The sequence below is a fragment of the Phocoena phocoena genome, chromosome 7 (assembly GCF_963924675.1).
Source record: "Phocoena phocoena chromosome 7, mPhoPho1.1, whole genome shotgun sequence".
NCBI classification, from domain to species: Eukaryota; Metazoa; Chordata; class Mammalia; order Artiodactyla; family Phocoenidae; genus Phocoena; species Phocoena phocoena.
In genome coordinates, this window is record NC_089225.1 from 37,054,558 (window position 1) to 37,079,048 (window position 24,491).

At 43.0% G+C, this 24,491-nt stretch overlaps 1 protein-coding gene across 3 annotated transcripts in view; it reads left to right on the plus strand.

Moving 5' to 3' along the window:
• The first annotated feature begins 4,290 nt into the window (after nt 1–4,290).
• FMNL2 (formin like 2) overlaps nt 4,291–24,491 on the plus strand; it is a 311,696-nt gene continuing 291,495 nt past the window's right edge. For 2 of the 3 annotated variants that reach the window (XM_065881116.1, XM_065881115.1), the window contains exon 1: nt 4,496–4,612. In XM_065881116.1, coding sequence (XP_065737188.1) covers nt 4,496–4,612 — 117 coding nt within the window. Of the gene's footprint in view, nt 4,613–24,491 lie in introns of all 3 variants that reach the window. The other variant, XM_065881114.1, reaches the window with a different exon arrangement.

The following is a 24,491-nucleotide window of genomic DNA, read 5'->3' on the forward strand; positions in this document are numbered from 1 at the left end:
ACTGGCAGAAATATGGCTGGATGGAGCCATTAATGTAAAAAAAAGGATTTCTCAACTGCAGAAAAGAATTCTAGCTTTTCCATCCATATGGGCAACCCTCTGGGTGGGCTGATTTTGTGAGTCAATCAGACTCAAAGTTTATGTCTAGAGATTACAAAGAAAATAAATACATTTGTGGGTCAGAAATGTCTCACTTGGTCTGAATTAACTGCTTTTCTTTCTAGCTCATTTTCACTAGTTGGGGTGTGTGTGTGTCTGTGTATGTGTGTGTGTTTATCCCTGTTTTTCTTTCTTTGATCAATCAAAACAACCTATAGGATGGGCTTCCCTGGTGGCGCAGTGGTTAAGAATCCTCCTGCTGATACAAAATTAATGCACAGAAATCTCTTGCATTCCTATACACTAATGATGAAAAATCTGAAAGAGAAATTAAGGAAACACTCCCATTTACCACTGCAACAAAAAGAATAAAATACCTAGGAATAAACCTACCTGAGGAGACAAAAGACCTGTATGCAGAAAACTATAAGATACTGATGTAAGAAATAAAAGATGATACAAAACAGATGGAGAGATATACCATGTTCTTGGATTGGAAGAATCAACATTGTGAAAATGACTATACTACCCAAAGCAATCTACAGATTCAATGCAATCCCTATCAAACTACCAATGGCATTTTTCACAGAACTAGAACAAAAAATTTCACAATTTGTGTGGAAACACAAAAGACCCCGAATAGCCAAAGCAATCTTGAGAAAGAAAAATGGAGCTGGAGGAATCAGGCTCCCTGACTTCAGACTATACTACAAAGCTACAGTAATCAAGACAGTATGGTACTGGCACAAAAATAAATATATAGATCAATGGAACAGGATAGAAAGCCCAGAGATAAACCCACGCACATATGATCACCTTATCTTTGATAAAGTAGGCAAGAATATACAATGGAGAAAATACAGCCTCTTCAATAAGTGGTGCTGGGAAAACTGGACAGCTACATGTAAAAGAATGAAATTAGAACACTCCCTAACACCATGCACAAAAATAAACTCAAAATGGATTAAAGACCTAAATGTAAGGCCAGACACTATCAAACTCTTAGAGGAAAACATAGGCAGAACAATCTATGATATGAATCACAGCAAGGTCCTTTTTGACCCACCTCCTGGAAAAATGGAAATAAAACAAAAAATAAACAAATGGGACCTAATGAAACTTCAAAGCTTTTGCACAGCAAAGGAAACCATAAACAAGACAAAAAGACAACCCTCAGAATGGGAGAAAATATTTGCAAACGAAGCAACTGACAAAGGATTAATCTCCAAAATATACAAGCAGCTCATGCAGTTCAATATCAAAAAAACAACCCAGTCCAAAAATGGGCAGAAGACCTAAATAGACATTTCTCCAAAGAAGATATACAGATTGCCAACAAACACATGAAAGGATGCTCAACATTACTAATCATTAGAGAAATTCAAAACTACAATGAGGTATCACCTCACACCAGTCAGAATGGCCATCATCAAAAACGCTACAAACAATAAATGCTGGAGAGGGTGTGGAGAAAAGGGAACCCTCTTGCACTGATGGTGGGAATGTAAATTGATACAGCCACTATGGAGAACAGTATGGAGGTTCCTTAAAAAACCAAAAACAAAACTACCATATGACCCAGCAATCCCACTATTGGGCATATACCCTGAGAAAACCATAATTCAAAAAGAGTCATGTACCACAATGTTCATTGCAGCTCTATTTACAATAGCCAGGACATGGAAGCAACCTAAGTGTCCATCGACAGATGAATGGATAAAGAAGATGTGGCACATATATACAATGGAATATTACTCAGCCATAAAAAAGAAACGAAATTGAGTTATTTGTGGTGAGGCGGATGGACTTAGAGTTGGTCATACAGAGTGAAGTAAGTCAGAAAGAGAAAAACAAATACCGTATGCTAACACATATATATGGAATCCAGAAAAAAAGAAATGGTTCTGAAGAACCTAGGGGCAGGGCAGGAATAAAGACGCAGACATAGAGAATGGACTTGAGGACAGAGGGAGGGGGAAGGGTAAACTAGGATGAAGTGAGAGAGTGGCATTGACATATAAACACTACCAAATGTAAAACAGATAGCTTGTGGGAAGCAGCCACATAGCACAGGGAGATCAGCTCGGTACTCTGTGACCACCTAGAGGGGTGGGATAAGGAGGGTGGGAGAGGGAGATGCAAGAGGGAGGAGATATGGGAATATATGTATATGTATAGCTGATTCCCTTTGTTATAAAGCAGAAACTAACACACCATTATAAAGCAATTATACTGCAATAAAGATGTTAAAAAAAAAAAAAAGAATCTGCCTGCCAATGCAGGAGACACGTGTTTGAGCCCTGGTCCGGGAAGATCCCACATGCTGCAGAGCAATTAAGCCTGTGTGCCACAACTACTAAGCCTGTGCTCTGGAGCCCGCGTGCTCCAACTACTGGAGCCCGCGCACCTAGAGCCCACGCTCTGCAACAAGAGAAGCCACCGCAATGAGAAGCCTACTCGCTGTAACTAGAGAAAGCCTGCGTGCAGCAACGAAGACCCAGCGTAGCCAATAATAATAAATTTATTTAAAAAAAAAACTATAGGTGATTTGCTTAAGAGACCATACATACACAAGATGTATTTGTGTATATCTGCTCCATAGGCTTTTGGTAAAAATTCAACAGTCATTGAACATCTGCTATGCTCAAGTCATCTTGGGTTTTACAAAGCTGAATGAAACGTGGTCCTTCACGTTTGAGCCTTGGTGTGTTATCTTATCTGGAAGCAGGTGCTTTTTAACAAGAGGGTAACAACCCTAGTTTCATATGAGAAGTACCTGCTGAGCTTGTTAAAAATACACCTGCCCAGGCCCCAGCTCTTAGCTTAGGGAAATTCTGATAATAGTCAGGGCCCATGATGCCTGCAGTTTTAACAACAAGCTCCCCACATGAATCTGATATACAAACCAGGATGAAGAAACACTGCTTTAAGCTAAGAAAGGACTAACTGCAGGAGTTTAGCCACAAGTAAACCAGGAGGATGCCCTTGAAATCTACAAAGTGAGCAGCCGGCTAAAGTCGTTTATAAGGGTGTTTCTATTTCCACTCCTTCAGAATGGATAGTTATAGTCTGAAGAGCATCCTGGAGAACAGGGTTGGTCCCAATCTTCTCTGTAAAACACCTGGAACAAGAATGCTGTAGAGGAATAAGATAACTACAGCCAAAGACCATCTTCAAAGTCTTCGCAAACACTCTGTTCTTATTTTTATCTCACACAAAATATGGTTATTTGTGTAAATTTTCTCCTTCACTAGATTGGAAAGTATTCCAGAGCAGGAGCTCTTTTCTTTCTCTAGTGAAGGTACACAATAACCCACACATAATAGCTGTTTGACAGGTTTTTGTTTTGAATTCTTCTCATCCAAATCCTGGGGTCTGACCAGGATATATTTGCATATATCCATAGTGGATATTTATAAATATCCATAAAAGTATATATTTGTTTATAAAACATTTCAGTCGCACAAAAGAATACGTAACATACATACTGAAGGAAGAACAATAATAAAACAAGCACCTATGGACCCACATCCCAGTTTATGACATAGGACGTTGCCAATACCCTTGAGGTCTCCTGTTGAACTAGATCCTATCGAACAGCTCCTGAAATTTAAATCAGAATGCGTGCATTCAATCATTGACTGATTGGCTCATTCATTCATTTGCCAAATGTGCCTACTAAGTGTCAGAATCGGTGTAGACTAGGTAGTTATTTCTTCTGTTGGAGTGGGAGAGGGGGTTCAAAAGTGACATAAACTCTTTCCACAAGTGTACAGATTGTCTTTGCTGCAAGCGGCCCTAACCCCGCCTGGCCCTCCAGAGCGGCGTGGTTTCTGAGTGTGGACACTTTGAGCAGAAACTACTGGTCCCGGCAGTCCACGGGGCGAATGGGCGGAGCCGGGGCGGGGGCGGGGGCGGGGGCCGGGCGAGAGGGGGCATTGTGTCGGGAGCGCGAGGCTGTATTTGTCTGCTCGAGGTGCTGGCAGAGCGAGCGTCGTGTTCGCCGGCGTTGAGCTGGAAGTGTCAGCGGCGGCCACGGTCCAGGCGGAAGACTGAGTCGGAGCAACCACGCGCCCGCTGGCCGCTATTACTGGCAGGGGGCGGCGTGCCAGCGAAGCAACATGCAGATAGGCGCCCGGCGCCCTGACGACCCCTCCCGAGGAAAGGAGGCCGGGGCGGCGCTGGGGCGGCGGGGAGCATGAGGGAGGCCGGGGGGCGTCTTGGCTCGGAGCGTTGCTAGAGAGCGGCGCGCGCTGCACACTCGCCGGGGCGCAGCGGAGGGCGGGGAGCCGGGCAGGTCGCGCCAGCGCTGGAAGCCGGCCGCCGGGAGCTGTTCTGATTTCCGACGCGGACGCAAGGGGCCCGGAGCAGCCCCTGGCCCCGGTGTGCAGCCAACATGGGCAACGCCGGGAGCATGGATTCACAGCAAACCGATTTCAGGGCGCACAACGTGCCTTTGAAGCTGCCGATGCCCGAGCCAGGTGAACTGGAGGAGCGATTTGCCATCGTGCTGGTGAGTGCGCGGCGGCGGCCGGGAGCAGGGCCCCGGGGCTCCGACCAGGCGGTGCAGCTGACCCCAGCCCCCTCCCCTTCTCCCGGCACCGGGAGCGAGCCTCCTGTCCCAAGGGGGAGGCTCCCACCTCGCCCATTGTGGCCTCCCCCGCCTCTTCTCGGCTCTCCTCCGAGTCCCCCGCGCTCGGCCTTCTCTGCGTCCCGGGATGGGGCCGGGGGCTCGGGGCTGGCTGCCTGGCGGGTCGGCCCCGAACCCATTGTCTGGCGGGAGAGACACCTCACAGCGCGTGTGCCCGGGAGGTGTGGCGTGGGCGTGAAGGGAAGGTGGCGCGGGCCGGGGAGGAGGGGGCGGCGAGCCTCTGAGGCTTTTTGTTTAAGAAAAAAAAATTCGCGCAAACCCCGAGTCCTCGAGGACGTCCAGCGGGCGCCCAGCCCGGGTCCTGAGGGGTGCGGGGCAGATGGGCGCATGTGGCCGGTCAGGGGTGCCGCGCCGCGCTGCGCTGTGCGGGAAGGCGAACTTGGAGGCGGACGTCGCGGCTTGGCCGAGGGGAGCTCCCCCAAAAGGGAAAGAGAAGGAAACCCTCGCGTGGCGGTGCGGCACCCTCGTCCCTAAGAGAGGAGGGGGACATCAGGCGAGAGAGAAGCTTCGTCTCGGCGCGTTCCTTTTGGTCTTAAATGTTAAGACCACAAAAATGTGCAGTTTTGCGGGGACGGGTTGCCAGCTGACCTGACTCCACGGGCGACCCCTCCCCTCCCTTCCGCCAGCACACCCAGCCAAGTCTCTGACTCCCTCCCGAAATCCGCTTCTCCTAGCTTTCCAGCTTCGCAAATCTGAGACATTGAAGACTCCCTTCTTTCTCCCTTTCCTGCTGGGACTAAGTTTCTGGGCCCTTCCCAGCCAGAGCCTGTCAGTGCTGTGAGCTTAGGAGGGTGTGGTGGCCTCCCCCCTCGACCCAGCCAGAGTCTGTACTGCAGTTGGTCCCCAGACTTCGATTTTTAGTGTCCTAGCCTCTTTCAAGGGGTGTTGGGAGGGAAACAGGCAAGATTGGAAGCGTTCCTAATACTTACACTTGTAAGTGTGCACTTGTAGCCTCTTCCTAGCTAGTAATCTCTACATTCTACAGTGCTAGGCAGCAAGAGAAACTTGTGCTGAAGTCAGTCGAATTCTGCATCTGTGTGCGGGTTTTGGGCATGTAACCTGACAACTTTGGGAATCAACCAGAGTCTGAACACTGAGACGTTTAAATTGCCTTTCCTCAGGTCATTAAAAGGGGCTGGTTTGATATGGGGAGTAATGTTCTGGATGGTAGATTCGCTTTGTGCTCTGTGGAAGAAGAGGCCACAAGCTTTTTCACACCACCTGGAAACTCTGGTGTGGCAGTCGGGAGATAGATGAGGCTGCCTGTCTTGCTTTGCATGGTCTGTGATCTCCCGCAGCTGCTCCCACTGTTGTGCAGAATGAGACACTCTGAAATGAAACAGCATAGGCTTAATTACTTCTCAAGGCAGCCTGGGTGCATACTTGACCTGTCTTTATAGGGACAAACCTTTTTAATTCAAAATCCTCTTCCTACCAGACAACATAGTTCTTACCTCGTAGCTCTGGGTTTTCTGTGTTTCCATCCATGCTGTGCTGGTGTGTGTGTGTCTGTGTGTGTGTCTGTGTGTGTGTACACTTGAAGTGGGAGGGCCAGTGACACAGGAAAACCAGATAATAACAATAATGCAATTAAATTCTCAACTGGGATAGCATGTTTTGCATGAGCTTTCAGTTACCCTGCTGATTAGTGACACATGTTATGAATTACTCTTTAGAAAAAAAAAGTCCCATCCTTAACATGGTGGGTTTGTGTTACGATTAAGTCTAGAAGTCACAAATTCAGTACGTAGAAATTCATGATTGTATATCACAGGCTCTTTGGGGCAGTGGTTGGTCGTGTGGCTACTTTTACTCTACTGTGTCACACACAAGTACTGGATGCGGTTGCTTTCTTAATTGCTTAGAATATTTTAAGCCTTTCAGAACAAACAACAAAACCAAAAAATACCTGGCTGACCTTTTTTGGATTAAAACAAAGCTTTTGGGAAAGTCTCAGCTTGGGGGCCCTCTTGTTAGGGATGCACTTGGACGATTGACTTGGTGTTTCATGTAACACTCCCTGGTCAGCTGCAGCTGCCCTTTGGAGTAAGCTGTAAGAGGAGTTAAAAGGAATCATCTTTATGGGCTGATAGAAGTACAGAGTTATGGTGACTTTTCTTGTGGTCAGTTTTTTTCTAAAGTTGTACATGAAAAGCTCTCAACTGTGCTTTTCTTCATGAATTGCTTAAGAAATAGATTAAACCATTTAATTCTGAAGATCAAGCTTGAAGGACAAGAGTATAGGTGGTAACATTTAAAGTGTATATATATATATATAGAGAGAGAGAGAGAGAGAGAGAGAGAGAGAAATTCTCTGCCCTGAGACAATGGGAATCCTGTGGGCATTATTGATACTAGTTTTATTTCCTATATGATAAAGATCATATAAGTGTTTGGGGAGGAAAACAAGATAGTAATACTGTACAAGAAAGTATACAAGCACCTCATTGTAAATATGGCTTACATCAATAATTGGGCCATTTCAGGAATGGAAAACAATTCCTCTCACCTCACCAAGCTCTAGATTATATAAAGCATTGGGGAAGAGTAAATAAAAATTTAAATGACAGAAGTCCATCTATTTCTGGAAAATCTTGAGATGAAACTTACTCAGTGACTGTCCCCCACCACCCCCATCGGTCCACATGAGTTAAACCGTATGTATCTAAAAAATTAGTGGGCATGAATGGAAGGATGAGAGAGTAAAAGATTGCTGAATAAAGCCCGCGTGCAGCAATGAAGACCCAATGCAGCCCAAAATACATAAATAAAATAAATTAAAAAAAAAAAGATCAGTGGAGGGGGATAGACTTTAAAAAAAGGTTTTATTAAATAGGAAAGAAAATGAGATTTTTGAGTAGAGATTTGAGTTACTGAACTTCCTGTAATTAATGACTAGTAAAAATTGGATCCAAATCTTAGGAGTTTCATTCTCCTGAGGAGTCTTCTCCCTCCCTGAACTTGTCTTCAGCATCATTACAATAGTAACTATAAAACTTATATTTAAGGGAAAAGATTACTTACTCCTTGTATACACTTAACTATTTGCATCCTTGGACCTGCCTGTCAGGTAGAGCTATAAGGTGATATGCCTTTGTGTGTGTAGGATGTTTCTGTTACACTCTTCCATGGAAGTGTTTCATAAATTATAAATTCAATCATCTGCTTCAATCTTTGTTCCTTTAAGTTGTATATATTTTGTGTATTTTACAAGTAATATTTGTCCGTGTTTTTTGGGTCCCACACATTTATAATTATCTAAGTGGCTCTCCACTGTATTTGTTAAATATTGTCTAATTGTTGGGAATACACACACACACAAATACTCCCATGTCCTTTATTCTTGTGTTTTTTTTTTTTTTTTTTTTTGCGGTACGCGGGCCTCTCACTGTTGTGGTCTCTCCCGTTGCGGAGCACAGGCTCTGGACACGCAGGCTCAGCGGCCATGGGTCACGGGCCCAGCCGCTCCGTGGCATGTGGGATCCTCCCGGACCGGGGCACAAACCCTGCATTGGCAGGCGGACTCTCAACCACTGCGCCACCAGGAAAGCCCCATGTCCTTTATTCTTAAAGATGATGCTATGAAGGTGATTTTGGGTGTGGTGAACAATTGATGGTCTTTGTCCAAGAATACCTCTTTGGACGTTAGATGCTCTGTATATTGTTCACTAATTTTTGGCTTGCAGTCACTGTTTACAATTTAAAATGTAAGCCCCTCAATCCCATTGTCGAGGAGCTGTCCTAAGGATCCTTTCTGAGTTTCAGAGGAAAAGATAATTGTAGGCCCCCCATCCTGGCTGCCATATCTGTGTGATAGCAGATGTCAGGCTGCTCTGCAAACAGATTAAAAAAGATTAGGAAGTGATGGTTTAGGGTCAGTAGTATCTTATGTTTAACACCAGGAACTACTTTCATGTTTGATTAATTTGAGTCAGTTTCCTTTTCAGTTTTTTTTTCTTGCCCTGAGGTTGAATGTAGTCACTGTACTTAGGAAAAAGTGGGAACATTTTCTGAGCATCTACTATGAGTATGCCCTATGCTTCCATGTTCTCATTTAATCCTCACAGTAACTCCAGCTATGAGTAACATTGTAGATGAGGAAATAAAGATTCCCTAAGTTGCCTGAGGACATGCAGTTATTAGATAACCAGTCTAGGGTTTTTAGCCAGATTTGGAGATCTCCTCCCCTACCCCCCACCCGCCCCCATTATATTATGCTTCCTTAGGCTTAGAACTGGAAAGAAAGACCGAAAGAAAAAAAAAAAGGTCTGGAACTAGCAATAAAGCTGTTAAAAAAAAAATTCTAAATCTGGTAAGTGCAAGTTTCAAACTATAAAGCTGGCAGAAATTTCTTCGAAGCGACCCAAGTGCATTGTACTGTTTCTCTTTAGATGACATCCGCTTTGGCATCTTCACTGTGCTGTTCTATTTTCAGGCATGGAGTTAAATATTGATTTGGTCCAAAAGTGTACTCTTCAGTTTTTCCTTTCAAGGCAGTCTTGAACTACCTTGGTTGGGAAGTCCAGGTTTTCCACATCATAGGGGAGAGACAACCCGTCTTACATTTACAAGCTCCAAATGTAATTACTTGTGAAAAGGACGAGGAAGGTCAAGTTTTAACATTTAAGTCTATTTCCCTCTGCAAGGTGTTGTTCCCTTTCAACCATTTCCAAGGAGAGCCTCTGCCATGAAGTTTGCTGAGCAGTTGGATAGGTAGGTGTGTAGTTAGGCCATCATCAGATGCGCGCTGATTTGTTTTCTCACTTTTCTCCAGCTGAGAGGGAAGGGAGATGGAGAAGGGGGATGGATGGAGTGTTGTGCTTTGAGCTGTTACAGTCTCATCTAGGCAGTAACCCCTGAGTTGTTTTATTCTCCAGAGTGGGAATATGTGCCTAGGGCGGTGCCTTTCATCATTATCAGGGTGCATTTCCCCCCTAATAATACCAATAAAAAGTGTGAAGATATATTTGGGTATTTAGGATATAAGATGATCAAAGGCTATTCTCTGAATTGCAAATGCTTGGCTCCGTTGAGAGACAGGCAGCCCTGTAAACAGATGAGATGTGGGGGAGAGAAGGTATGCATGCCCTTAAGTGATAAGAATTACTTTCACCTGTGGCCTTTCATTTAGCAAACAGCATTGACTCCAGGAGCAGGAGACCTAGTTTCTAGAATCACAGTCTGCATCAACTTGGGCAGCTCTTTCCTGTGATCCTCGGTTTTCTTCCTCTGTAAATGGGAATACAGTTTGACAGAACTGTTAGGATAGTCATGAGATTTTTGAAATCATAGCACTTGGAAGTGTAAAACTTCTGGAACGTGATATATTGTGAGCCATTAGCCGACTTCTCGTTTTGAAGATGTTTTGTGTAGAAAAGTATGTAGCTGTATTCTGTCTGATCTAGAGAGTAGAATTTCCAGGGTCAGTGACTGAAAGTCACATAAGCATAAGGAAAAGTGTTCTAATATTTAGAGTTGTCAAAAAATGGAGACTGAGCTTTCTATCAGAGTTGCTTAGACAGAAGTTGTACGAAAAATGCTGATAATTGGAAGGTCTTTCTAAGCCCAGGCTCCAGCAAGTTCATGGATTGCACGGTGCCTTTCTTGAGGTGAGTCTGCCACATGCATGAACGTTTTGGAAAAAGAGTTGTAGCACCTGAGAATGGGGAAGGGTCTCCTTGGAGGCTCCTCCTGGGCTCAAAGAAGAGAAAAAGTAGTGTAGGCTCATGCTTGTTCTGGAAGTTTGTTCGACTTTCCAAAACTGTTGCCTGAAGGGCTTGGTCTTCATGAACTGTGCTCTTCTTTTCATCCTTAGGGCTTGGGGAATAAGGACGAGGTGAAGTGGGCTCCCTGGCCCTTGTATCTGAGCAAGTAACACACAAACAAGTGGCTAATTAAAGAGGCACTGATTCCAGAAGACATTCCATTGCAAGAGAGCAGTGGTACCTGGACTCCTCTTAGAAACAAGGCAGTGAATCCCTATAAAAGAACAGACTGGAATTGCTTAGAAGGGAGGGTGGGTTCCCAGCTGTGCAGCTGCTTGGTGGATCCGCTCTTGTAGAGTGGCTCTTCCACTCTACAGTGGGGGACCTTTCCTACCTTCCTCCATTGCAGGAAGTATATCTGTAGACTTCGGGGACCTGGTTTCTGTAGACAGGCTCACGTACCTTCTTGGTTCTCACCTACTTGAACACTGCAGGCAGAGGTAACTCATCTCTTGTCTTCCCTTTAAGATGGTGTCTGCTCAGACTGCAGGGTGATCTTCCCTCCCCAGTCACTGCATCCTCTTCTCCAACACCCCTTACCGCCTCCCCCCCACCCTGTCCTTTCAACACAACACCAAGGACTATGCAGTTTCTGGTGGATATAATTTGGAAGGGATGTCTAGAGAAGAGCTGGTAGGTCAGAGAGCTGTTTCATGAACTGTGATTCAACCGAGGCCCACAGATGTGGACCAGGATGGCTCAGAATCCCTAAATTGGGAAACACTAACTCCCTACTTGGAGGTATGGTGGTATATGTTGTAAACAGATAGCAGTGCACTTTGTTTCCACACTCTTAAAAAACTGACCAAGGAAGCATGACCAGTGGCATCAGAGCTCATGGTCTGGCCCCTTATCACAAACTTTTTATAGTTTCTAGGGCACAGCAAAGCTGTTCCCCTGGTCACATCTTCAGCATTCTTGTGCCGCCTGGAACTGACTTCAGTGACTCTTATTTCACATGTAACCTTAGTCCACTTTTGTTCTTTGCTGAAGAAGCTTTGTTGCATTGATAAGCTGCTGCATCCATCACCACAGAAGCTGAAAACTTTGAGGTGTTTACACCTTGCTATCTCAGGGGTAATCTCCCTTGATTGACTTCCATATGGTAGATGGTGTGCCTGGCCTGGTTTATCCTAAAAACTGGTTGGCTTTGGGAAAGGTGTCAAGTCGTTCACACTTTGGCCCCTTGCCCGGTGCTGGTCAGTCACCTATCTCAGGTCATGCCTTGAGTTGAGGATTTGCTCAGGAACCTGCCTTCTCTTTTGTTTTTCTTTTTCCCGTGGAAGTTCGGCGGAGCACTTTATTCAGGTAGGTGACGAAGGGATTGACAGGCTAAGTGGTACTTCTCAAATTGGGCTGCATATCAGCATCACCTGGAACCCTCAAAAACAGATGTTTGGGTCCCACTCCCAGAGATTCTGATAAGTTTGTCTGGAGTGTGACCTGGGCATCAGGATATTTTAAGGCTCCTTAGGATATGTGAGCAAGCAGCCATGATTCAGAAGCCACGTGCTAGAGCAGTTTTTCCCCTTTCCCTACCTGCCCCAAAGACCAAGCATAAGAGTTAAAACCACAGGGCTTCCCTGGTGGCGCAGTGGTTGAGAGCCCGCCTGCCGATGCAGGGGACACGGGTTCGTGCCCCGGTCCGGGAGGATCCCACATGCCATGGAGCGGCTGGGCCCGTGAGCCATGGCCGCTGAGCCTGCATGTCCAGAGCCTGTGCAACAGTGAGAGGCCCGCATACCGCAAAAAAAAAGAGTTAAAACCACAGCAAAAATTTAAGCAAAGTTGAGAAGGGTTAAAAAAAAAAAAAAAAAAAAGCTCTTAAAGACATTTGATCCAACCAAAAGCACCAAGATGAGAAATACAGAAGAGATGGATCAAAGCCTGTTGAATGTTAGATTTATTTAACTATGCATTTAAGAAATGACCATAATGAAAATTTGCAGAGGAAGTTCTACATATTATAGCTAAAGAGTGATCAGTGACCCTGAAGTGTACTTCTGGGGCAGAACAATCAATAAATCACTTGTATTTTTGCTTAGGCCTCTATTCTCAAGCCTAACTGTTTGTTGGTTCAGTGCAGTTCTTTTGCTTTGATCTCTGGTTTTACCACTTACAAAGACTCATGAGCTTGGCTTCCCCGAGTGAAATTCAAATACACTTGTGAAATGTAAACAACATTCATTTATTAAGAATCCTATAATCAAGGCAAATTGGCATGCTTATATGAGCAATTACTTTGAGAATAGAAAGATAAATAGGTTGCTAGGTCAAGAATGAGCTGGTTGTTCTCAGTGCAAGACTCTGGTTATTCCTTTAATAGTTATAAGCAATAGACATTCCCCTTATTCATAATCTTTAACATTTGTGGTTTGGGGTTAGAGGAAGAGCGTATGTGGTTTTCTGAACTGAGAGGATAGCAGCAATTGTCTCATTTTCGTCTAGAAATATAAATCTTTCCAGGAAATGTAGGTAGTTGGTTTATGAGCAGATGAAACTTTCTAGTAATTGGGACAGGGCAAAAGAAGGCATGGATTTAGATGGGAATATTAAAGAATAATGGAGTTTAACTTTGGTGGGGAAGGTTAAGAAGATGACTTTTACAGTGGCAGAAAGATTGAAAATAATCTCATCTGCCTTCAGCGAACAATGATCTTGTATGTGTGTGTGTGTGTGTTTGTGTGTGTGTGTGTGTATGTATAGAAGGAAGCCTTAGGATAACTAATAGTAGGAGAAGTTGGATAGAACATGATTGGACCTGCACCATGGCAACATTGCTCTGTGAGTTCAGTACCACTAAATGTCTTATTTGTGAAAGCTGGGGAACCTGCATGGAAAGGTGATGAATCATGTGAATAGCTTTGTAGGTCCCTTTGAGTTCTGGCCCTCTCAGTCCCCAGTATGGTCAGCCTTATGGTTCTTCTAAGGAAGCTTTTCCTCTTTAGTGACAATGTTGACTAATTAGGATTCTTTATCCCCAAGGACTTCTGCCTGATGAACCTAGGAAGCCAATTCAGTCTAGATGTCTTGGGACTAGGATGCTATAAACTTGGAAGTGGTGATTCCCCAGGCCTAACACAAAATCATGATTCTGTTGCCAACTAATCAGGCCATCTAGATGCAAACCTGGAGAGACCATTTAGAACTGTGTGGCCTCCTGGGTTTGTGGAACCATTCAGCCTGCCAGTGTTCAGCTGCTTCAGTGTCCTTTCACTGTAAAAGTTTTGAGTCTCGGGATAGGCATTTATTTGGATTAGAAATCTTCAGATCACATGTGAATTTACCAGGTCGTGGTCTTCATTTAATGGAGTAATTCTTTAACATTAGACATCTATATTTTCTTTCACCAATGATTGTCAGAAGTTCCCTTAATTCTTCTATCGATAATGGAGAAATTTTAAAATTCCTCTTTTTGTTGTTCTCTGGGATGATATCTCCTAATCATCCTTAAAGTTGTTTTAATTGACAAATAATATACAAACAGAAACGGGCCCGTATCGTAAGTGTACAGCCTGGTGGACTCTCACAACCTGAACACACTGCTGTAACCAGCCCTGAGTTCAGGAATCAGAATCTCAGTCTCCCTGTTTTTCTTTAAACATGGGTTCACTTGGCTCCTTGCCTCCCCAGCTGCACTTACTTTCCAAGTGGCCCGACTTACGTGGAAGAAAATAGGCCACAGGATTGTGCCTTGTGGTCTGATTCTAAATGATTCTAACCGTGAGGTTTCCACCACTTCCTTCCAGAGATTTCCTCAGTCCGAGGAGGCCTAACCGTTAGGAAATATTGACATTACAGCAGCATACCGCTGCTTTTAGTTACATCATCATTGATAACCCTAATGGTATTTTTTTTGTATTTGTAGAGTATCTCTGTTTTTCATAATAGTGAGAAGAACATATTTTGATTTGTATTCCTAGAATAAAGCGTGAAGCAGGGAGAGATTTCCACAGTTGACAATGAGCATTGGCCCTTTTGCGTTTCAGTACTTGGCATTGGGCACAGGTTTTGTGTATTCCCTTTTACACCTAAGTTTCAGCCTTTAGGTTTTGTCACCTTGATGATTCTTTTGAAATATTAAAAAGTATAAGATTGGGCTTCCCTGGTGGCGCAGTGGTTGAGAGTCCGCCTGCCGATGCAGGGGACGTGGGTTCGTGCCCGGGTCTGGGAAGATCCCACATGCCGCGGAGCGGCTGGGCCCGTGAGCCGTGGCCGCTGAGCCTGCGCGTCCGGAGCGTGTGCTTCGCAAGGGGAGAGGCCACAACAGTGAGAGGCCCGTGTACCGCAAAAAAAAAAAGTTTGCCAAGCCCTAGTCTAAAAGTATATATGTACTATATGAAAAAGGATTAAATAAGAATATGGAAAAATAAAGTTGATTTAAAAAAATAATAAAAATAAAAAGTATAAGATTGTAAATTTCATCTTCTGGTTCCATTGTCCCATCAAAGTCTTGTTACATTACTGCAGATGTCGATCCAGTTTGAGAGGCTCTTTGGCTGTGTTTGTTGTTAATGGTTTACCTTCCATTGTCTCCTTTGTAACTTCTGTACAGCCCCCCTGCCCTCCACCCGCTTTCTCATTGAAGCCATCCACAGTCTGGCCAGACCCATCTTCTTTTCTGTTTCCTTCCTACGCCCAGACGTGGAGATTGCTTTATCTCTGTCCACAGAGCAGGCTTGTACTTTCCTTCCACTATGCCTTTTCTCACGTGATTCTCTTACATATGATGTGCTCTCTTGGCTTCTCTGCTTATTGAACTTATATCCAGCCTTCAAGGCTCTTCTGAAACCCCACTTTTTTCTTGTGTCCTTGCAGACCCTCATCAGCTTGGGGGAGGTGGGAAAAACGACTCTTCTTTGATCTCTTTATAGTATGAATTATTTCTCTTACTCATGAGGCCCAGGATTAAATATCACCTTGTGGGAGGTGTGACTGTAAAATAAGGGGATGCTTTTATGTATCGCTTTGTAGTCACTCATTACACTGTCAGCCATCTGTTTATGTCCCTGTTTTATTTGCCAGTTTGCACTGTGGGCTCCTGCAAGGTAAGGATCACACCTTAAAGGCCCTGGAAGCTTCTCCTTATCCAGCACAGTGCTTGGCCCAGGGACGGTCTTAGCAGATAATTAATGACTTGATCAGAGAATGGTGCCCCCTGAAACAGGCCCGGGAATTGAGTAGCTGCTCCAAGAACCTATCTAACTGGCCATTCTGGGCTCACTGTGAATTGCACATAGCTTGCCTTTGTGTTGAAATGACACTTTGTCGCAGTTTGCCACTCACCTTGGTATTCCCCCTATCAGTTGACTTTAGTAGGTGCCCAAGAACACTAAGCATTCAGAGATGATAAGTTGGAATCGTGCTATTGCCTGACTCCTTATGGAAAACTGGTGAATTAGGAGAAGAGGGGGAGGGCAGTAGAAGTGGCCAAAGGAAATTCGTGGTTTTTCACTGTCACTAAGCCAGATTGGTGCGTCATGATGTGCTGTCATCAAGTGAGTGAGTGGTAGCACTGTACCATGGGGCTCTAGTAAAGTAAAACATCCTTCACGACAGTTCCTTTGTTATTGGGAGTGAGGCAGGTTTCAGTGAACAGCATTCCTTATTTTGGCATTTTAGTGCTTTGCTGTTTGCAGAGTGCTTGCAAATGATCTTTTGTGATTCTAAGAGTTCTTAATAAATGAGGCAAATAGGGTCTGAAGGTATGTGGCTTGAAGTTACAGAAGAAAGTGGTGAGGTTGGTGAGCCCATCCTAGGTCCTCAGTCACTAAAACTCCAGGGGCATTCCAGTGTCAGAGAAGACACTGTTTATGTTTTCTGTGCTTTATAAGCATTATCTTTGCTCTTGGCCACCCTCGGAGGAAGATACTATCTTCCTTTTCCAAATGAGGCGGTGGGGCTCAGAGGGGTGAGGTAGCTGCTCCCAAAGTATGGAGGCAGGATTTGAATCCTGGCCTGTCCGATGAGAGAACTCACTTGTTTCTTCTGCACTGTGTATACTTTCAAGTTAGTTATAAGATGTCATTAAATGTTGGCTTTTTGTTGTTTGTTCCTCTAGACTACATTCATTCACACAATGGCTGTCCATTGTGAGTATTGCATCAGTGTAGTGATAGATGTACCAAACTCTGAGGGTTCAGAGAGAAAGTGTCATTTGTGTATTTTGAGTGTTCAGAAACAGCTTCCTTGGAATAGGAAGTAGAGCGATGCCAGCTTGGTCCCAGTCACTGCTAGACTGCACGTTTTATTCTACATTGTACAGTTTTACTCACTTGTCACTGCTTAAGAAGGGCTTATACTTTAATCAAACAGTCCAGAAATGTTTATCTGGCAGTTACTATGTGCCAGGCAGTGTCATGGGCACTGGAGGATGTGGTGCTGCATGAGGCCCACCAGTCATCTGCCCTCAAGGAGCTTACATTCCAGCGGCGGGAGGGAGTCAGGTGGGGCGGGGGGAGGCGGAGCTGGACATGAAATGGACCTGGATTTCCAATGCTGGCAAGTGCTGTGAGGAGAATAAAATAGGACAGTGTGAGGTGATGGCTCTCATTTAAGATCTGAGTGATGGTGAGCAGGCAGGTAAGAGCCCTCAAGCAGGAGTAACCAGGGCTTGATTTGTTTCTCCCCTGCTGGGCCAGGATGGGATTCCTTGGTCCCCGGAGCAACTGAAGGGAACAGCAAGGGGGATGTCCTCAGCCCTGAAGGCTTCAGACTTCACCTATGGGGAAGGCTGGAGGAGGCTGGGACCAGGGGTGCAGGAGTCTGTTTCCTTCGTCATAGCAGAGCTGTTTCTTGTAAGTGACTCTGTGTAGTCACAGCTCTGCCACTTGTTGAATTCAAAAGATTTTTAGCAAATTGTAGTCTTGTCACTGTTCTGGACACATGAGACATCCAGTTGGGGAATGGAGTATTTGATTAGTGTAGCAGTGCCCTTCTAAGTAAAGGCTCTCTGAAGGCATCCAGTACTTGGAATGCCCTTTTTATCTACTTGAAGCCATTGGTTGAAAAGACACTTCTTTGTTATAACTTGCTACTAGCTTGTTGCTCAGATCTTTCCCCTTTTTCTTTCTTTCCTTAATTTTTTTTTTAATTTTAAGGGGCATATGGGAATTTTATATAGAGGTTTGAATCAGAGGTTAAGGATAAGATAAAAGTTGGTTTAGATAAAATTATCCCTGAAGTCCCTTACGTTGCTCATAAAGGTGCAGTATGCATAATTCTGGATGAACAACCCTGGAAAGTAAGTCTTAGGCGTGTTAAAGTTTAAAAACCTCTGAGCTTGACTAAAGGAGCAGCCACAGAAGAAAAGTCTCTGTGCAGATGTCAGGATATCCCTACCATTTGGCTCTCAAACCTCCAGCAGTGACCGGAAAATGGGTGGGAACACTGCCTTCTTCTTGCCTTAGATTTACTCCATTCAGTATCACATTAAGCCTTTTAATACATATCACTGAATTTGTTTCTTGTGAGGATCTAAAGGCAGGCCTCAAATTAAATGTGGGTTGGATGCACGGACAGCAGTAGTAACAGTAGAGGTCACTTATTGTGCATTTCTTTAATCATTTCCGTAAACACAAAAGGTGACTCCGGACACCTGAAAGGTAAGGATCACCCCTGTTTCATCTAGGAGAAACTCAGGATTCCAGAAATGTAAAGGAGCTTGCCTCAGGACACACATTTCTAGGAGGTACTGGAGCTGAAAATCAAACTTTGCTGACTCTAAAGCTATGCTCCTAACATACTGTTTTGACGCTCAGCTAGGAAAATACAATACAAATATGATACGTATAAACATAGTGGTTCAGAGTAAATTGAAAGCCCTGTGAGGATAAGTTCAGTAACTTTTCAAGCTATTTTAATTTTGTTCGTATATACCCAGAACCAACAGTAACTATATGTCCTTCCAAAAAAAAAAAAAAAAATTGAAGATAAAATAAGAACTGGATGAATAAGCCACTGTCCACTGTTGAAATAGTAGAGGCCAACCAAGTAAGCTTGTGATCAAATTGGCTTTTTCTAATAACAGTTGTCCTCTGAAGGCTTTCTGAAGGCTCTCTTTCAGACAACTGTCTCTGAACCTTTGTTTTTTTAAAAAAATGTCCCTAGTAAAATGGCTGTGTTGTTACAGCTTGAAGGCTGTGGAATAAGCCTTTTGATCAGCCCTCAGTGATAACCCACAGACTTGGACTTCCTTGTGAGGGAACAACCCATATTATCTTGTATTGGTAGGCTTTATGTTGGAGGGTTGCTTATTTTTAATAAACAGAGCCCATGCAATCCCATTCATTCATTCAACAAATGTTTTGTTTGGGTGTGTGCTCTAAGCCAGGCACTGTTAAGATGCTGGGACACAAAGGTGCATGAAGCATCATCTCTGCCTTTGAGGATTAACTGCCGAGTGGGAGAGATAGGCAAGAAAATGAAAATAATAGCCTTTTTAAAAAGCATTTATCATATACGTGTGTGCTATGTATATAATGGGCTATAGAAGGGTATGTTAAGGTTAGTCTTGTAACATTTCAGGTAAGCTGATAAATCTTGACAAGTTAATTAATATGGCCAAAAGTCGTAATTCATAAAGTACAGACAAAATGAATTCTGTTCTGTGCCTGAATGCTTAAAGATTCAGGTGTGTGTAAGCGTGCCAACCACTTGGAAGAATCTGGTAAAAAGTCCTAATTCCCAGGGACAACCTTGAAGGTGGTAGAGGATTCTACTCTGAAGAGCAATAGACTAGGAGTCTTCCTCCTCTCGGTTGCAAGCATTGGAAACCAAGGAAATGTCCGCTACACTCGCTTTGCTAGAAAGTTGGCAGCCTTCTCTATAAAGCTTATTGTAGGAAGGGATGGCATTGGACCATCAGGACCCAGAATGGGGCATTTAACTGAACTGTTAAAAAAAGGCTTAGTTTAAAAAGCGCTTGTTTCCGAGCATAGGCTTTGGGACGAGATCTGAGTTGGAATTAGGATTTTGCTGCTTACTGGTTGGGTGACCTTTCTAAGCCTGGGTAGGCACACATGTTGTATGAGCTCCAGACCTACCTCTTTGGATTGTTGTGAATATTAAGTGACATTGCTTAGTCCGATAAAGTTGTGGCACTCAGGGACACACTTCCCAAAAAGTGGTGGCTCTGATTACTTTGTACCCTTTTAATCTGCCTTTATTAAAGCCCTGACTTGAGGGGCTAGGCTGTGGACTCTAACAGGGCTCCTGTGAATCTCACAGATAACTTTAGTGAAATCGTTATCAGCCACAAACGTGAAGAGCACCTGGAATTGAACTGATGATGGCTTACGTTGGCTTTTCTGCCTTAGATTGCACTTACTGACCTTCTTTCACAAATGAATGTTACCAAAGGTCTGGTCCATTGGTGTGCAGCCTCTACTTGGGTGTTTTATCCTGACTCCTGTATGTTTTGTCCTATCCAGGAAAAAAAAGCTTGTTGTTTCAGGGTATTGGATTGTTCCATTTCAGAGCCAGTGGAGGTGTTAGCATCTTCATAATTGGAGCAGAGGACCAACATGCAGTGTACTACAGTGTGACCACTAGGCAGCTAGTTCAGATGAGAAAATATGTTCAAGATCGTGACCATCTGGGCCTTGAAGAAACTGCAGTTGATGTTTTGTTTGGCTCCAGCTTCAATCTGGGATGGATGGAGTCATTTGGACTTTATTCTGATTCCAGTAGTGGCAAAAAAAAGGATTTGTGTAACTTGTGTAGATGGCCTTCTGTTTGAGATAAGAGCATTGTCCAATAAAAGTTGTGTCCTTGTTTCAAATCGAGAATACAGCGCCACCTGACTCCATCTAGGAAACAAAGTTATAAGTCATTACACGTTGCATTACTCCAGTAACCCCTTGCTGTATTTTTTCTCTAGAAGGTTCCTTATTATCTATTTGATTGATTATCTATTATCTACACAGTAAATCTTGCTGAATCAAACAGAGCTTATGAAACTGAGGCCAGTCCCAAACCAGATCAATATACTACCACCATCCTGGAATGAGAGCCTAGAATTTTCTGAAGATGCTTTTACACATTTTTCTTTCTTCCTCACTTTCCAGTGAGGAAAATTGCTCTTTTTCTCTCAGCTGATAAATGTCACTTTTGCCCTAAATTTTATAGTGGTAGTCTACTTTTTAAAGTTACTGAGATAAAAGAATATTTGATAGAACTGTCAGACTAGTATGATAACATTGTCTGTGTTCCCAGACCCTTGAGGGTTCTTAAGTCTCGTGGGCTGAAGCTATGTGCGTATTTTTCTTGGTGGCCTATTTCCATATCAAATAGGCTTAAGTTTTGGATTTTAGTAATGAAAGTATGAACCCAATCTGTCAGGCTTCTTATGCCATTTATTGTAGCCCTTAGTCAGCTTAGGATTGCATGAAAGGAAGTAATAAGCCAACTTTAAGAAGGTCCAGATGAAAAGGATTATAACATGGTACAAAAATATTAGCATGCCCGGCCTAGCCATGTGACTCATTCCTTTTCGAGTATCCACTTTGACAGCTTTTTTGAATCATGCATCAGTCACCATGTTGGTATTTTTGGCAGAGTGCTAGACTTTAGCCTAAGGTTCATAATGGTAACTGCCAAAAGTGAACAAAGAGGAAAATTTTAAATGAAACATACTAGCATCGCAAACGTTTATTTTTTTCTTGAGCAGAAACAAAATTGGGAGTTAGATGATGTCTTGTCCATCACCCCCCAAGAAAGCCACTGCTTTATCCCAATGAAAATAAGACTCTGATGGGTCATCCCCAGTCTTTGGCTATTGCAACTGTGCTTCTTATGATAGTTTCCATTCAAGAGTTTTCCTTCCCAAGTCCTCTCCCCTACGCTAGGAATCATTCTTTTAGGGCTTAAGGTTTTTCTCCTGATGTACTGGTGACTAAGCTTGCTTTGGGATTGTTCCACCCTGGACTGCATGTCGTCCTTCTGGGAAGAAACTCCGTGCACTTCAAAGGAGCAGCAGATACACAGGGTGTATCCAGAAATAAAACTCTGACCCTTTGTCTCTCTCCTTTTCATCTCTGTCTCTTACAGGCATCCTTTCCTTCTGTGCAAACAGACCCTTCTAATCGTTGTCGTCTATCCTGCTGTTAAGTGGTTTGCATCACTGCTCCAAATATGTGCTGCAGTTTCATGCAGAAATCTCCTTCCACGCAGTTTAATGCTGTGCAGTGCATGTGTACTTTGCAGCATGTGTAGTTCACTATGAGAAATAGTCCTAATGGGTATGTTCTTAATGAAATAGTCCCAACATTACTGAATAGTAGGATGAAATACCCAAAGACCTAAAGAAATACAGTCCAAGCTTCTCTCTCCTCATCTCCTTTCTTCCCTCTTCAGAGGAAACATACCGTGAATTGGCATGTGTCCTTCCTATGCACATTTGGCAAAAATAAATTCCAGTTGTTTGAATTTATAGAAATGGTATCATAACCCATGTGTCCTTTTGAATCTTTATGCATTTAGTTGGAGAAGTATTCATGTTGATGCATGTAGCTCTAGGTCAATTAACTTTTGAGTCATATTCATTGAATGAATGTACCATAAATTATTTACTGTTGGTCCTCGTTTTTCGGGGATTCTAGGTTTACAAGTTTGCCTATTTGATAAACACTTATTTATAATCCCAAAGTCAGCACTGTGGCACTTTTGTGGTCATTCATGGATCACAGGGTGGTGAAAAATTTGAGTCACCCGATGAGCAATTTCCCTGCTGAGGTTGAACAGTTGACGTTCTGCTTCTTGTTTTTGCCGTCTGTCTGCAAGTGTCCTTTCGAGTTCTGTTTAGTGCCATGTTTGTCACATTTTTGTGTGTTTTGTTGGTGATTTTGCTGTGTAAAATGTCCTCCAACCGGAGTGCTGGTGTTCCTGGTCTAGTGTTCCTGAGCACAAGCAGACTGAAGTGTGCTTATGGAGAAAGTATGCTTGTTGGATAAGCTCTATTCAGTCATGACTTACAGAGCTGTTGGGTTGAGTTCAATGGTAATGAATCAACAATATATATTATGGTAACTTTAAACAGAAACGCATGTAACAGTTTTATGTATTGATGTGACCAGAGGCTCACAGAAACCTAACCAGTGGTAGGACAGAAACCTAACCCCCTGTAGGATGTACAGGGGACCATCTTGGCTTCAGTACTGAATTTCCAATTCATCTTTGATTTTGGTGGGAGGAATTCTTAACACCCAGCTATTTTTATCACCATTTCCAAAGCCATTGAATAGTTTTGGAAGAAGGGGAAAACTTGTGGAGTCTGTTTGACCTTGTTTATTTGCTCAAGTGAGGGTTTCACTCCTTCTACAAGAGTTGCAATGATAATTTTTACCACTGTTTGAGGGCTTTCTATGGGCCAAGACCTCTGTGAGTGCTACATGTATATTTCTGAGAATAATCCTGTGGTATTTTAATAATTTACCTAATAAATGGTTGAGCATGATTTGAACTAGGCACTCTTGTCTCCACAGCACACATTCAGCTATAATGCTATGTACGCTCTTGGTGAAGATGGAGGGTTAGGGGTGAGGATGGAGTGGGCCTGGAGTAGCTATCACTTAGGAAGGTGCCATCCCTCAATAACAAGCTGCAGGTGGTGAACCCAAAGGACTGCTTATTGAAAAGGAATGCCACTATTTGTGTTAATTTCTCATTATCAGTAAGGAGAAGCTGCAACTAACGCATAATGAAGGGGGTTCTATAAGCCACCAATAGCATTACCATTCTTCAGAGAGATCTCACTTGTTCCTAGGAAGGCGAATGAACTGAATGAGATTCAGTCCACGGTAAGGTGAATGAGAACAATTGATGTCATTTCGTAGAATCAGTGACTTTTTTCTTATTAATAAATCATCTATACGTTATCTTCTGGAAGTAAATGTTCATGGCTGACTCTGAAAGAGTTAAGTTTATTCTTTGAATCATTGTCTTTCTAACTTTTGACTGCAACTGAAGCTACAATACATTTTACATTCATGACCTAATATATACAAGTTCTATAAATCCAAATAAAAAAACAGTTCCATAAAAGAATACTTATCTTTACTAAATAGATTGTACTCCAGTTTTTATACCACTCTATTCTTTTGAAACATGGTTGTCTTATTTTAGATGGAAAAGATCTGTTATGTGATAATTAAATTCCAGAAATTGTTTGTAATACAACCTGGTCAGGTATCATTTAACCTCCTTACCTCATTAAAGCCCACACCGAAGAAATTGTTTGCTCTTCAGATTTGATCTTTAGTCTCTTCCTTAGGTCCTTGATGAGTTGCCAATGTCTATTCCTTGTGGTTATGCTGAGATTGGAAACATTTGCTTTATAAAATTTTTGACTGCATAATAAACAGTGGAGAAGAATTAAGACTCAAGAGGGTATTGAGAAGAGGCCTTAATTTTAGCAGGTATGTTAATATCTTTGGATCTATAGCCTCATTTTTTCCCCTAGAAATACATGTCTCTGGAAAATACTATACTTACAAAGTAAAAGAAGCAGTTTTTATTGTGATAACTTCTGATATGTCTCCTAGTTTTGCATATGTGATGGGAATCTGGATAATGATAACACAGTTGTGCAAATTTTTGTTTGAAATTTAGCTTGAGATCTTCAACTTAATTTTAAGTCAGTGAAATGCTTCCCCTAAAATAAAAATGAAAAACCAAAATCACATGTCAGCCTTTTGGGGTGTCTGTGCCGAATTGTTTGTAGGTGATTTCTGGAGCTATATTTTTTGCTTTCTTTCAAGTATGCTTTTAAAGTTTCTGATAACTTTATAGATAATTGTCCTCATTTATTACGTCTGTGTTGCTATTCACATCTGCTCCTCTTGACTTCAGTAGGAAAATATATCATAATGGAAGGTGCTTTGATATTTTGTTTCTGTATGCCTAAATTTTACATTTGTAGATCTCACAAGGTAGCACCATTCTCAAATAATCATTACCTTTCCTGGGTTTCTGTTTCA